Below are 14,467 nucleotides of genomic sequence, written 5' to 3' on the forward strand. Positions count from 1 at the left end.
AAAGAAGTGTCAGCTTTCTGTCATCTGTCCACAGGTTGTGTGTGGCATTGCAGCGTAGCCCCATTTACTTTGATGGAGCTTCTCTGCAATACCGGTCACCACCCATGAGACAGTGTGGCACTTTTCTGGAGAAAAGCAAAAGTAATTCTCTAATTCTGTACAACCTCTTTCCCAACCTTTCAAAAATTCTATTTAGCCATGTTATCCTTACCATTACACCCGATGGCTTACAATATGATTTGCAGATTTAACTTCGGTGGAAAGCTGTGTAACAACCCCTCTTGGATCTATGATGGCAGGAGAAAAATGCTTTTAAAGGGGTTATCCCATGACTAATGTAAAAATTGAAAATCTGACATCATATGGTACATGGCAGTCTCTTTCTAACAAAGCTAGAACCAGCCCTGTACCTCACATGGATCCAGAGATCTCCCCATTCATGTGTCCATGCTCTCTCTATCACAGCTCAGGGGGCGTGTCCATGCTCTCCCTATCACAGCTCAGGGGGCGTGTTCATGCTCTCCCTATCACAGCTCAGGGGGCGTGTCCATGCTCTCCCTATCACAGCTCAGGGGGCGTGTCCATGCTCTCCCTATCACAGCTCAGGGGGCGTGTCCATGCTCTCCCTATCACAGCTCAGGGGGTGTGCCCATGCTCTCCCTATCACAGCTCAGGGGGCGTGCCCATGCTCTCCCTATCACAGCTCAGGGGGCGTGCCCATGCTCTCCCTATCACAGCTCAGGAGGCAGTTGAAGGATGAAACTGAGCATGTGCAGCCTTCTCAGTGAGCAGGTCAAAGAAATAAGAAGAAAAAAACAGCAGGTGGCGCTGTACAGATACACTTTATTGAATAACTCAGTGGTTATGCTTAATTTTTAATTACATGTAATTACAAAAGTATTCAGATCCAAGTGCTGGTTTGAAACCTGTAGAATATTTTTCCTTGGACAACCCCTTTAATGCTTTCTGCCACTTCCTATTGATCAGAGGGGTTCAAAATAGTCAGGCTTCACCAATCAGACGTTAATAACCTTTTCATATATATATTATTTCCTAGTGGGCGTTTGGCGTCGCCCTTTGGGAGATAGTCACACTGGGACAAACCCCTTACGCCGGCATTGAGAACTCTGAAATCTACAGCTACCTCCTTTCTGGAAATCGATTGAAGCAGCCGCCGGACTGTCTGGATGAGCTGTAAGTAATGAGCCCACCTGCACATCTTCCTGCAGGGGTTAGAGCCGGGGCACGCTGCGCAAGCATCTATTTTTTTGTGTGAGATGTAGCTGAAAGATCTAAAGATGAGATGATCAAAAATAAGCCATGATGAGAGCATCTGCTGTACATTCAGACCGGCTTCTGCTTCTCATTAAAAAGTAAATGTATTTACAATGCGCCTAAGTGCCAGGGAACGGAGATCGGAAGAATTCATGGCCTGTAAATCTCCTTTCTGAGAATGCGGCCTAGAAGCAGCTATGAGGCTGGACAAGACACACAATATGACCATTTAACAAGTGCTTGGGTTTATAGTAAAAAGTTTATATTGCTGGTAAACTCTTTTTTTTTTGTTCAAGTTCTGTGTATAGTGAAAACTGAGGCCGCCCATACACATTGGATTAAAATTGGCTAACCAATGTGCCTCATTCGGGCTACTGGATTTCCACGTGCCTGATCCTTTGGTGTCAAGAGGTGCCTGACTGCAGGTTTCATTCATAACACATGCATGCTTAGCTGCACTGAGCAGTCATGTGTATAATGGGGTCTGTAGAGATAGCTGTGGGCCAGACAACCATAAATGTTATGGCCAGCCTTAAAAGGAATCTCTCACCCCAATTTTGGACCAATATTTACAGTGATGCATGAGTAGTACAGCAGATACAGAGTCCTGATCGCAATTTTTTTTTTTTCCACTGCCCCTGTTCCCCCGCTGTCACCACTCAAAGCTGCATTGAAATACATTGTCAGGACTGCTGTGCATGCGCAGATGAGTCCTCTCCATTATGTCAGAACAGCACAGCAGTCCTGACAATGTATTTCAGTGCAGTTTTGAGTGCTGACCGCAAGGAAACTGGGGACAGAAAAAAAAAATTGTAATCTGGACTCCATTACTGCAGCACTACTCATGTGTTACTATAGATCAGGGATAGTGTTGAGCGAACTTGTGTTTTAATATCGGCGTCTAAAGTTCGTGTTCGGGTTATCGAAGAATCGCAATCCATAACGCGATTCTTCGGATAACCCGAACTTTAGACGCCGAACTTAAAACACAAGTTCGCTCAATACTAATCGGGGATGCTCATCCTGCGACCCTCCAGCTGTTGCAAAACTCCCACATACCCTAATAGTTGTAGGCTAGCCAGGCGTGCTGGGAGTTGTAGTTTTGCAACAGCTGGAGGGCCACAGATTGAGCATCCCTGCTGTAGAGGATAGTCTAAAATCAAGGCGACAGATTCCCTTTAAAGGGACTCTGTCACCAGGTTTATTTGAGGGCAGCGGAAAGTAGTGACAGAGTCCCTGGTTCCAGCCGTGTGTGACTTACTGGATGCCTTGCTGTACTTTCCATAAAATCACTGTTTGTCAGTGGCACCCGATTCCAGCACAAAAGTCCTCAGTGTGCACACACCTGGAGTCCTCAATATTCATGAGGTGTGGGTGACCCACCTGCCACCCATTGTCAGTCTTCTCCCTACACACAGTATAATGCTGTCAGTCAGCAATGGGAGGTCTGATAAAGTGCAATTTAATGGAAACCACAGCACACGGTGTCCATCACTACTTTATGATATGGCAGCATAAACCTGGTGATAGATTCCCTATTACACGGGGCAATAGTCGCCCGAACAATCAGTTATTCGTACAAACACCTGTTCCCAGTCATTGCCCCATGTAAACATGTCCTGCAATCCGACATCAAATGATAATTCACTTATTTGTCATTGATGACCTGAGCTTATCCCCATCCCATCCTTCACCATAATCGCACCACACCGCTGGGACCCACACCTATATCGAGAAAGAAGCCCTGAAAGTGGTGGAGGGCGCACTGCGCAGCCGCCCTCCATTCATTTTCTATGGGGCCGCTGAAAGTAGCCAAGCGCTGGATTGGATATATCCTTCAGGCCCATAGAAGTGAATCAGAGCGTTGGCCGGTCATGCGCAGTGCGCTCCCATTCACTTCTATGGGAAGAGCGCTTGGTGGTGACTGGATCGGAGTCCTCCAACCACCACCTTGCGGGGTTCTGTTCCCGATTATATGTGCGTGTCCAGCGGTGGGACCCTCACCTATAATACAATGGGGGCACATTCCAACAATCCAACAATATGCCCCCATTGTCTTAGATGAGACAACCCGTTTAAGGCTCAATTGATAAAAAGGAATTTCCTAAGAACACAGGAGGAGTAATGTAGGGATGAATCGGGGGGAAAAAGTGGCCCTGTAAAAAAAAATTGTAGCTGGTGCCAACACAAGTATGTGGGGTTAACTCAAGTAGGCAGGTCCTGCAAAACCATAGACTGGCAGTATATTGTACTGCACTTTGGTATATGGTTCTACTGCAGAACCAAATAGCAAAGTGCAGCATAATATACTTCTCCAGCAGAACCAAATACCACAATGTAGCACAATATACTGTCCCAGCAGAACTTCTAAGGATGGTTCCAGATTGTTATGTATTCGACCAGCGGGCAGGCGGGAGGGTTAAGGTGGCCTGCTGGGCATCGGCCCACCTGGAATTTTTCCTGTAGGGTCTATGGCCAGTTCGCCCCAGGATGAATGACTTCAGTCCATACATACATAAGCTTTATATTGTTTACCCCTGACAGATAATAATCAGTACCCCTGTATGATATTATGTTCCCAGATTTTTTATTTTTTTTGCCTTCTGCATGAAGTCTGGCTTTAGAACTCTTCTTAGGACTAGAATAATATAGTGAAAACAATGTCTACGGATTATTTCTGTTGATATAATTCCCCCCTAGATGATGCAAAAAGCCATTAACAATTACATCATCAGCATGCACAAAATCATATTCAAGCTTCGCCCACATCTCAATAGGAGTCAGAAGTGTTAATAGTAATAATGGCTTTTTAAAGAACATTTTTAATCCCATGCAGGCCTGACATTGGAAGGTGGGTGGAAATCTATTATGCCTGAGACATAGAAAGCTGCAAAGTTAAAGGCGCACATTGCTCTCCCAATGCAAACTACTAGCCAATACATTGGTTGAATCACTTTTGGTAATCTAGTAAATGGGCAGACGTCATTACGTACACATTTTTATCACTTTTGTGGTAGTACATATACGAGTGATCAGAACATTTAGGCCTTAAAGGCTAGGGATACATTTGGAGTCAATATTTTTTTATTATAGCATTGTACTTAATTTGAGCTAAAAATCTTTTTTTCAATTGGTCTTTATTAAAAACTTTTGAGCCCTTTTCTCTGTACAGCTTTGAGTTTCTCTAGTAGCATGCTCTGTATTTTTACTGTGTTCCGTCAGGCAGTTCAGCTGATGGCTCCTTATCTCTGATCTCCGACCTAAAACACTCATTATAGCCAAGTGCTTATCTTACTGATTATTACTAATATAGAGAGAAGGGCTATTAGATGACCAGCACCAAGTGAAAGTACCATTCTCACAGCTAGGCAGAAAGTAACCCTTTATGACAAAGCTGCTGAATATTATTATTATTATTTTTTTTTAAAAGACCAGTTGAAAAAAGGATTTTAAGCCCAAAATTCTTAAAAATGCAATCAGAAAAAAAAATTGCCCACGAAGGTGTAAATTGCCTTTAAGTGCATTTTTTCATGTTTTTGTTTTAGCTCAAAAACAGGCATGGAAAAAGTAAAAATGAAACGTTTATACTTTTTTTTTTTTTTATACTTTATCATTTATGGCTTAAAAGGAATCTGTTTGCATAGACACATAGCTGTGGTTCACTTGATTAAAACACTGTTTTTCTTTTATTGATATGAGGCTCTGTTTCTGAGTTTGGATCCTTTTTCTTAACATGCAAATTAGGCCTTTATCAGAACTCCGGAACCAAGCCTGGATCAAAAACAACAAAACTGTTTTATAATCAGGTGAATTATAGCTGTGTGTCTATGCAAAGCTGGTGACAGATCCCCTTTAAGAACTGCATCAGAATGCAAAGTGTGTAGTGAGCGAAGAAGTATCTTATGTAAAGATTGGTATTACAGTGCCACCCAGTGGTCGTGACTGTGTACTACAGCTAAATTACCATTTTCTTATTGTCCTCGGTAAGGCACACATTGCAGTTCATATATTTTGAGAACAATGCTACCGTATATGTTGGCAGTGAGGAAGGAGAATAATTACAGTCTGCTAAATATATAATTTATTGTAATAATAAAATAGAATTTTTTGTAAAATTTTTTTGCAGGTATGAAATGATGTGCCAGTGCTGGATCACTGAGCCCAAACGGAGACCCTGCTTTTCAGACCTTAAAAGACGCCTGGAAGCTATTTGGGGACGTCTTTCCATTCTATCAGAAAGTCAAGATCCACTGTATGTAAACCTCGGGGAGACTTGTGGAGCCACTGCTGCAGACCCCATGTTGCACTCTGCATTTGACAATGATGACCAATGCTGTGTGGACACTTCTCAGACATGTGGTGCAACAGCAGTCAGTAGCGATTACCGCTACATTGTGAACCCTGGGTGCCTTAGAGAAGCAGACGAGTGGCCTCCAAATGTACAAACCGCAGAAGCAAGAGGCCTCCTGAATGAGGAGGAGGAAGAGGAGGATGATGATGATGAAGAAGAAGAAATTCAGGAAGGTTGCGTGGTCATTAACCTCTAGTACAAACCTCTCGATGGAAAAGTACCCATAAACGTTAGATGACTGTCACCTGATTTGGCGACCACCACCTGCTTGGACATGTGATCTCTGGGAAGCGGGTCAGCAGATCTCGTTCCGATGATCCCTACTGAATCCCTTAGGCTACCTGTACAAGAATGCCGATTTCAAACCGGAAATTTCGCTCAATTTTTCTTACGGGTTCCTGTGCATTTCCGCACCAAAAACCACATGTGGTACTTGCGGTTTTTGGTGTGGATTTTCTGCAGCTCTCACCCTTGCACACAAAAAAAAGCTGCAGATTTCTAACTCTGCACGGCAGGTGCCGATCAATATCAGCACATAAAAAATAGGCAAAGTGTACAAGAGATTTGTCTAATCTTATACTCTTTTTACATAGAAAAAATGTGTGTAATCTGCAACATGTGCAGGTAGCCTTGGGAGACATTCACATGACAGATTTGACAGCGAAATTTTGGTGCGGACGGCCACGGCAAAATTTCGCTGAAAACCCGCCAGTGGCAGCGTCCTTTCAATGGGAAGCAGTGCTGAGGATGTCCTCTTCTCGGCGCAGCTGCGGCTACTACAGCAATCCTCAGTGCTGCCTCCTATTGAGGTGTATGGGAGACACAAAGGACGAGGGCTGCCAGCGGATTTTCAACGGGGCTGTCTGCGCCAAAATGCATCGTGTGCACGTCCCCTAAAGGTGCATTCACAAATGGCAGATTTGTTCCAGAAATTTGTGCCACTGTCCCATTCACCTAAATGGGGCTTGCACAAATCTATGCACATGCTGCAGAGTGATCCCACTGTCTGGCTATGCTACTCCCTCAGGCTGCATTTACATCTACGTTTCGGAGATCTGGCTGCCTAGTCCGCCGCAAACGCAAAGTTTTTTCTTGTCCGGCTGAATCCTGGCATTTATGCTGGAAGTCGGCCAGATGCTGCTGGACCTCATTGCAGTCAATGTGGATCTGGCGGTGAAGCAGAGGATCCGGAAGGCTGCTCTGTGCCGGAACAGCGAATGAAACCTAACGCCTGCAAAAACATCATGTGTGACCAGCCTTCTTTTAATGTGTATGGGTACCTTGAAAGAGAGACTCCTAGCAGGCTGTGATACCTTTTTATAGCACCAAGACTTCAGAAGGGCCCTTAAAGCCATTTAATAAATGTATTAGCCTCAAACTAAGCTAAAGAGCACCAGGTGGTCACTATTGGTTACTTTATTTTCCGGGCATGGGTGAAGCTATACGTTTTTCATCATCAAACCTACTAATCTGTTTAGTTTCTTGCTATAAAAACCGCACTGTATAACTATAAAAAAAAAAAAAATCAGGTGACTGTGAGATCTACATCTTCTATTGTATATGTTCCTATTTAAGATTGGGTCCTTGCATAGAGGAGATCCAGGGATAACGCTAGATGTATATATTTTTTTACACGACTAAAGTACATAGCTAGCAATCTCTTCTTTTTAGGTATCACAGCCGTAGCACACGATCAACTTGTCGGTGAGACATCCTCTCTTCAACTTCTCAATGCAAAATATAGAGAAAGCTCTGATTTTCTATTCGGGCACAAACACTTTTAGAAGAGATTTATCAAAACTGGCGTAGAGGAAAATCTGGCATTCTGATTCCACCTTTCATTTCCCAAAGGAGCTGTGAAAAATGAAAGGTGGAATCTAATTGGTTACACCATTTTTGATAAATCTTTTAAGTATTTTTTTTATTTTTATGGACTTGGACCACAAGGAACTGGGATATAGAGGGAGAACTAGGACTTCAATAACTGATGTTTTTAGCTGGAAAAAAAATGTTGGCTTCATCCAAGTAGAATTCTGTCACTCTAGAACAAACTGGGTTTTGCATGTATGATATTTAGTTCATATAATGTATGTGTTTTTCTTTTTTTTCTTTTTAGCTACGCGAACAACTGTTGTACTATTATGCTTCCAGAACCAAAATAATATTTTTCTAGAATGTGTGACTTTGAATTTATTTGCACCACTCAACTTGAAAATTCTGAGTGAAGTGATAATTTATTGGTTACATTTTAAAATGTACCTCTCATTTTAATTAGATTAGGGAGGTACACCCCCTTATCCCCTTACACGCACATTTATGTAAGGCTGCGTTCAGTTCTCGGTGCAAATGCCAGCTGTGGGCCGGACAAAAAAAAACCCTTGCATGCAACGTTGTTTGTCCGGCTGAAACACAGAATTTATGCCGAAAGTCGACCGGATCACAGCCAGGCCTCATTGCAGTCAATGTGCATCCGGTGGTGAAGTAGAGCTTAGAACAGCCTGCCTGATCTCCTAACGGACATGTGAACTCAGCCTTAGGGCCCATTCACACAACTGTAAGGGCTCCCTGTCCGTATTGCGGAATGCAAATGGTGGGTCTGCGATTATACGGCCACCAGCCGTGTGCACTCAATGGTGCGGACTGTGTAAATCCCGTATTGCAGTGTGGACCCACTGACTTGCATGGGTCCGCGATCTGCAAGATACAGCCAAAGATAGGACATGTCCTATCTTTTGCGGAACAGAGGCACGGATCAAAAGCACCTGCGAGCCACCTCACCGCAAAAGATAGGACATGTCCAATATTTTGCCTTATTTTGTGGATTCAAGTCAGTGGGTCCGCATCGCAAAACGGTATTCACACTATTTGCGGTCCCCAGCACAGGCACTGAGCCCTTTAGGGTCGTATGAATGGGCCCTAAATAGGAGCCGTATACAAGACCATATTGATTAGATCCCCTAGTGGTTAAAAATAGCAGAACAAGATTTTTGGAGAGAATATTATTGGTGCTTCATGCTAATTTTTTTTTATAAACAATAGATATATTGAGAAAATGCTTATAATCCATGCATTCTTAAAGGGGTTGTCTAATCTTAGACATTGGTGGTTTATCTATAGAATATGCCACCAATGTCAGATAGGTGCAGGTCCCACCTCTGGGGCCCCTGAAAGTGAAGGAGAGCACGCCACATATGCGTGTCGTGCTCTCCATTCATTTCTATGTGGGGGAAAAAAAAGGGAAATCACAGAGAAATTAATGGAGGGCGTACCATGCAACTTTTATGGGACTGCCGGAGATGGCTGAGCTGCATGCACGACTGCTCTCCGCTCACTTTAGGGGTCTCGTTCTGGAGATAGCTGTGGGTCAGATTTATCACCAATGTCTAAGATGAGGCAACCCCTTTAAGAATTCAGATGTATCGGGGATTATAAGCATTTTCTCAATATATTTATTGTTTCTTTAGCATAAAGCTGTCAGCCAAACCCATCTGCCATCTCACCCCCCCCCCCCCCCCCACATACGTGTATGTATTCTGAATGGGAAGAGGTAAGTTGCCAGTCGGCCCTTTAGAACAAAAGGATCCACTGTCGAGACACCCCCGCACAAATTACATAGTAACATAGTATATAAGGCCGAAAAAATACATCTGTCCATCCAGTTCGGCCTGTTATCCTGCAAGTTGATCCAGAGGAAGGCAAAAAAAAAAAACTGTGAGGTAGAAGCCAATTTTTCCCACTTTAGGTAAATAAAAAATTCCTTCCCGACTCCAATCAGGCAATCAGAATAACTCCCTGGATCAACGACCCCTCTCTAGTAGCTATAGCCTGTAATATTATTACACTCCAGAAATATATCCAGGCCCCTCTTGAACTCTTTTAGTGAACTCGCCATCACCACCTCCTCGGGCAGAGAGCTCCATCGTCTCACTGCTCTTACCGTAAAGAATCCTCTTCTATGTTTGTGTACAAACCTTCTTTCCTCCAGACGCAGAGGATGTCCCCTCGTCACAGTCACAGTCCTGGGGATAAATAGATGATGGGATAGATCTCTGTACTGACCCCTGATATATTTATATACAGTTATTAGATCTCCCCTCAGTCGTCTTTTTTCTAAAGTGAATAACCCTAATTTTGATTACTTTAGTTGCCCTCCTCTGGACCCTCTCCAGCTCTGCTATGGAGGGTTTGGCTTTACTCTAAACACTCCTTTAAAGGGAGGTACACTTTAAGGCTGAGTTCACACGAGCGTGACAGATTTGGTCCGGATGTGTTCAGTTAAACTCGCACCATTTTGCAAGCAAGTTCAGTCAGTTTTGGCTGCAATTGCGTTTAGTTGTTCAGTTTTTTCCGCGCGGGTGCAATGCGTTTTGATGCGTTTTTCACGCGCGTGATAAAAAACTGAAGGTTTACAAACAACATCTCCTAGCAACCATCAGTGAAAAACGCATTGCATCCGCACTTGCTTGCAGATGCAATGCGTTATTAACGCAGCCCCATTCACTTCTATGGAGCCAGGGCTGCGTGAAAAACGCAGAATATAGAACATGCTGCGATTTTAAAGCATTGCAGAACTGATGCATGAAAAAAAACGCTCATGTGCACAGCCCCATTGAAATGAATGGGTCAGGATTCAGTGCAGGTGCAATGCGTTCACCTACTGCATTGCACCCGCGCGGAAATCTCGCCCGTGTGAACTCAGCCTAAAGCTCCTGTGTCATGAGATAAGAGCATCTATAAGATACTACTAAAGAGACAAACTATAGCTTCCACTATACAACTCCCAGAACTGTATATGGTGCCTGCCGCCTGGCTGAAAGGGACATTTGGAGGCTCATTGTGAGCTACTGTCGCCTTCCTTGAGTGTTCTCACAATGCTTCTCCCTAGTCCTTTTTAGATGGATGCCAACCACTTTATACATCCATTCAAGCTCTCGTTCTGGGCTCTTTATAGTGAAAACAATATGTGCCCGCTGGTCTAACCCTTTATGAGAATATAGATTCCCTCGTTTAATGTGCCTCTTTAGTACGACAGATGCACTTGCAGGTCATTTCTATGTAGATGATGCTTATGAGACTCTAAAATATAATCCGTGTGGGGTTTTGGCAAGTTTTGAAATTAACTGATCAGTGGAGGTCTGACCTCTGGGACCCCCACCAATCCTGAGAATAGGGGCCCTGTCACGTTCCCCCGATGTGATGGAGCTGCAGGGTGCATGTCGGCTATCTCTGGCAGTGCCATAAAGAATGAATGGAGCGGCAGGGTGCATGTCCGACCTGCTGCTCCATCAGATAGGGGGAAGAGAACCACTGTTCTCGGGATCAGTGGGGGGGCCAAGAAATTGCACCCCCCACCAATTGGTTAGTTATCCCCTATCGTATATGGGATAACTTCAAAACTTGGCACAACCTCACATTGCAGTAATTCTATTCTCCCAAAAGATTATGGTGCAGATAAATAGATTGTGTTGCACTGGAAAGAGGGGTCTCTAACTATTAGCAAGTGTCATTGGAGCTCATTTTTACAGTACTGAAAAATGGACAGAATTTTGGTTGATTTTTCAGGTTTATAGCTTTGATAACTCTTCTCCATTTGAGGGAGACTTGTATACATATTGTATAACTTAGCTAATGTTTAGTATTGGAATACACTTTTCAGCTTGCATGAGTTTGGTTTTTACATTACAGAGCAATAAACTAGGAGGCTCCTATGGTAAGGATACCCACTGAACGTCTCGGTCAGGTACTTTATGGGTAAATCTGCCTGTAAAATGTAAATTATAATGTCTTGAAATATGAAATAAAAACAGAAGCAAGTTTTATGTAACACTTATTGATACAAGTTGTTTGGTAGCACCACACTATATACAGTACATTGTACAGACGGCCAACAAATGGGTAGTAGACAGGGGCGTAGCTAAAGGATCATGGGCCGGGGTGTAAGAGTTCATCTTGGGCCCCCCTTCCCTCAGTGCTTTGTGGCCAGGGGTAGGGAAGCACATAGCCTTCGTGTTGCCTGAGGCAAAAATTGAAATGGCACACCCCCCCCCCATATGCCAAATTCTTGCCCTAACCCCTTCCCTCCAGCCAGAGGTGTAACTTGACCAGAATGCACTTTCTATAATACCTGTGTCTCCTTACGCACTATAAGGGTCTTTGGACCCACTCAGGCTTCTGGGCCCGGTAGCGACTGTTACCTCTGCACCCCCTATAGCTACGTCCCTGGTAGTAGACCATAATGAGTTTTACTCATAGGTATCATATGAATGGTGTTTCTTCAGAATGTTCAGGTCTTCAGGCTTCTCAATGGTAGGTTTATTATTTCTGTGATCATATCTTGTTCATGAATGTACTCTTCCTCTTTTTCCATTCCACTTTTCCAAGTATAATTCCAAGCATTTCCACAAAATTGTATAGATGCTCATTCAAAGAAATTCTGATACATAAACAACCTATAAGAATTACAACATTTTCATATCAAGTTAAACAGCCTTAGGATACTTTCACATTAGCGTTATTCTTTTCCGGCACTGAGTTACGTCCTAGGGGCTCAATACCGGAAAAGAACTGATCAGTTTTATCCTAATGCATTCTGAACGGAGAACAATCCGTTCAGGATGTCTTCCGTTCAGTCTTTTTTACTTTTCAGGACGGAGATAATTTATTAGCAAAACGGATCCGGCATTGGGGTCTGCGCATGCTCAGACCGAAAAAAATGGTAAAAAAATAAATGCCGGATCCGTTTTTTCTGGATAACACCGGAAAGACGGATCCAGCATTTCAATGCACTTGTCATATGGATCAGGATACGGATCGGTCTGACAAATGCCATCAGTTTGCGTCCGGATTGCCGGATCCGGCATGCAGTTCCGGCGACTGAACTGCCTGCCGGAATCCTCTGCCGCAAGTGTGAAAGTACCCTTAAAGGAGTTCTCTGGTCCCATAATGATTTTTTTTTATTTTCCCAGAGTACCCCAAGCACTTAATATTTTTGCCCTCTATACCTGTTTTTCAGGTCCTTCTTCTGTTCTCAGAATCACTGCATCCTGTCAGGAGGTTTACATGGCTTACTTCCTGCTTCCATCAGCTTACTGCTGGGTTTGCTAAACACAGGATGCTTTGCTCTGTAATGTTTCTCAGTGCTTGCTCCACCTGCCACACTGTTCCTTCTGCAGTAGTCATGCCCCCTACACCTCCACGATGGGCAGAGCAAAACATGCTGGGATTAGTTGGCAAACCCAGAAGGAAGCTGATGAAAACAGGAAGTTCTACTACATGTAAACATCCTGCCAGGATGCAGTTATGGTAAGGAAAGTGCAGTGATGGTAAGAAAATATATAGGGGTGAATTTTAGCATTTGCGGTGGTTTTGGTGTCAGTTTTAAGTCTAACTTTGCTTTGTGAGGTTGAGCCAAATGTATGAAATGGCACACAGTAATAATATATTTGAAGCAAGTGCAATGTAGTGTATGTGCCCTTGTATGCTAAAGTACACCAAGGGCTTGCCTGATGTGGAGATGTGACTTTTTTACAAATTTATAAAAAGTCACACATCTGTTCTAATCTGTAATCCTGACCTACTTTACACTCCACTTCTGAAAGTGGCGAGGCTCACCAATTGCTGTAAAAATATGCACCAAATGTTGCATGTAGGCATCACTTGCAATATTTTTATGCCACAAAAATGGCGTAGCAGATTAGCTATATGTCCCTTATTGTGTTCAGGGTACTCTGGGCAGATGTTAATCGCCACTTGGCCAGGAGCACAGGATCAGGGAGCAGGTCACCTCCTATAACATCCCTAATCTGACCCTGACTCCTAGCTATATGAGCCAACCCTGATGGTGGGAGGGCTCATACTCCGGTACCTTTAAGTCCCTACTAGCCCTCAGGGTGGCCCTTACTAGCAGCAGGGTAAGACGACCTGTTCCTCCTGGATACGGAGGAACTGGGAGTCTCATTGGCCAAGCTGCAAAGGAAGGGGAGACATATACACTCACCTAAAGAATTATTAGGAACACCATACTAATACGGTGTTGGACCCCCTTTTGCCTTCAGAACTGCCTTAATTCTACGTGGCATTGATTCCCATTGATTCAACAAGGTGCTGATGGCTATCTTTAGAAATGTTGGCCCATATTGATAGGATAGCATCTTGCAGTTGATGGAGATTTGAGGGATGCACATCCAGGGCACGAAGCTCCCGTTCCACCACATCCCAAAGATGCTCTATTGGGTTGAGATCTGGTGACTGTGGGGGCCATTTTAGTATAGTGAACTCATTGTCATGTTCAAGAAACCAATTTGAAATGATTCGAGCTTTGTGACATGGTGCATTATCCTGCTGGAAGTAGCCATCAGAGGATGGGTACATGGTGGTCATGAAGGGATAGACATGGTCAGAAACAATGCTCAGGTAGCCTGTGGCATTTAAACGATGGCCAATTGGCACTAAGGGGCCTAAAGTGTGCCCAGAAAAAATCCCCCACACCATCAGCCTGCACAGTGGTAACAAGGCACGATGGATACATGTTCTCATTCTGTTTACGCCAAATTCGGACTCTACCATTTGAATGTCTCAACAGAAATCGAGACTCATCAGACCAGGCAACATTTTCCAGTCTTCAACAGTCCAATTTTGGTGAGCTTGTGCAAATTGTAGCCTCTTTTTCCTATTTGTAGTGGAGATGAGTGGTACCCGGTGGGGTCTTCTGCTGTTGTAGCCCATCCGCCTCAAGGTTGTGCGTGTTGTGGCTTCACAAATGCTTTGCTGCATACCTCGGTTGTAACGAGTGGTTATTTCAGTAAACGTTGCTCTTCTATCAGCTTGAATCAGTCGGCCCAT

The 14,467-nt window shown here is 43.8% G+C and overlaps 1 protein-coding gene across 1 annotated transcript in view; it reads left to right on the top strand.

Annotated features, from left to right (window-relative positions):
* Positions 1-8,853, top strand: part of TYRO3 (TYRO3 protein tyrosine kinase) — a 147,129-nt gene extending 138,276 nt beyond the window's left edge. Inside the window, exons 18-19 of the mRNA XM_044271805.1 lie at positions 1,058-1,194; positions 5,402-8,853. Coding sequence (XP_044127740.1) covers positions 1,058-1,194; positions 5,402-5,822 — 558 coding nt within the window. The 3' untranslated portion in view covers positions 5,823-8,853. The remainder of the gene's footprint in view (positions 1-1,057; positions 1,195-5,401) is intronic.
* The last annotated feature ends 5,614 nt before the right edge of the window (positions 8,854-14,467 follow it).

The sequence above is a fragment of the Bufo gargarizans genome, chromosome 11, assembly GCF_014858855.1.
Source record: "Bufo gargarizans isolate SCDJY-AF-19 chromosome 11, ASM1485885v1, whole genome shotgun sequence".
Classification (NCBI taxonomy): Eukaryota; Metazoa; Chordata; class Amphibia; order Anura; family Bufonidae; genus Bufo; species Bufo gargarizans.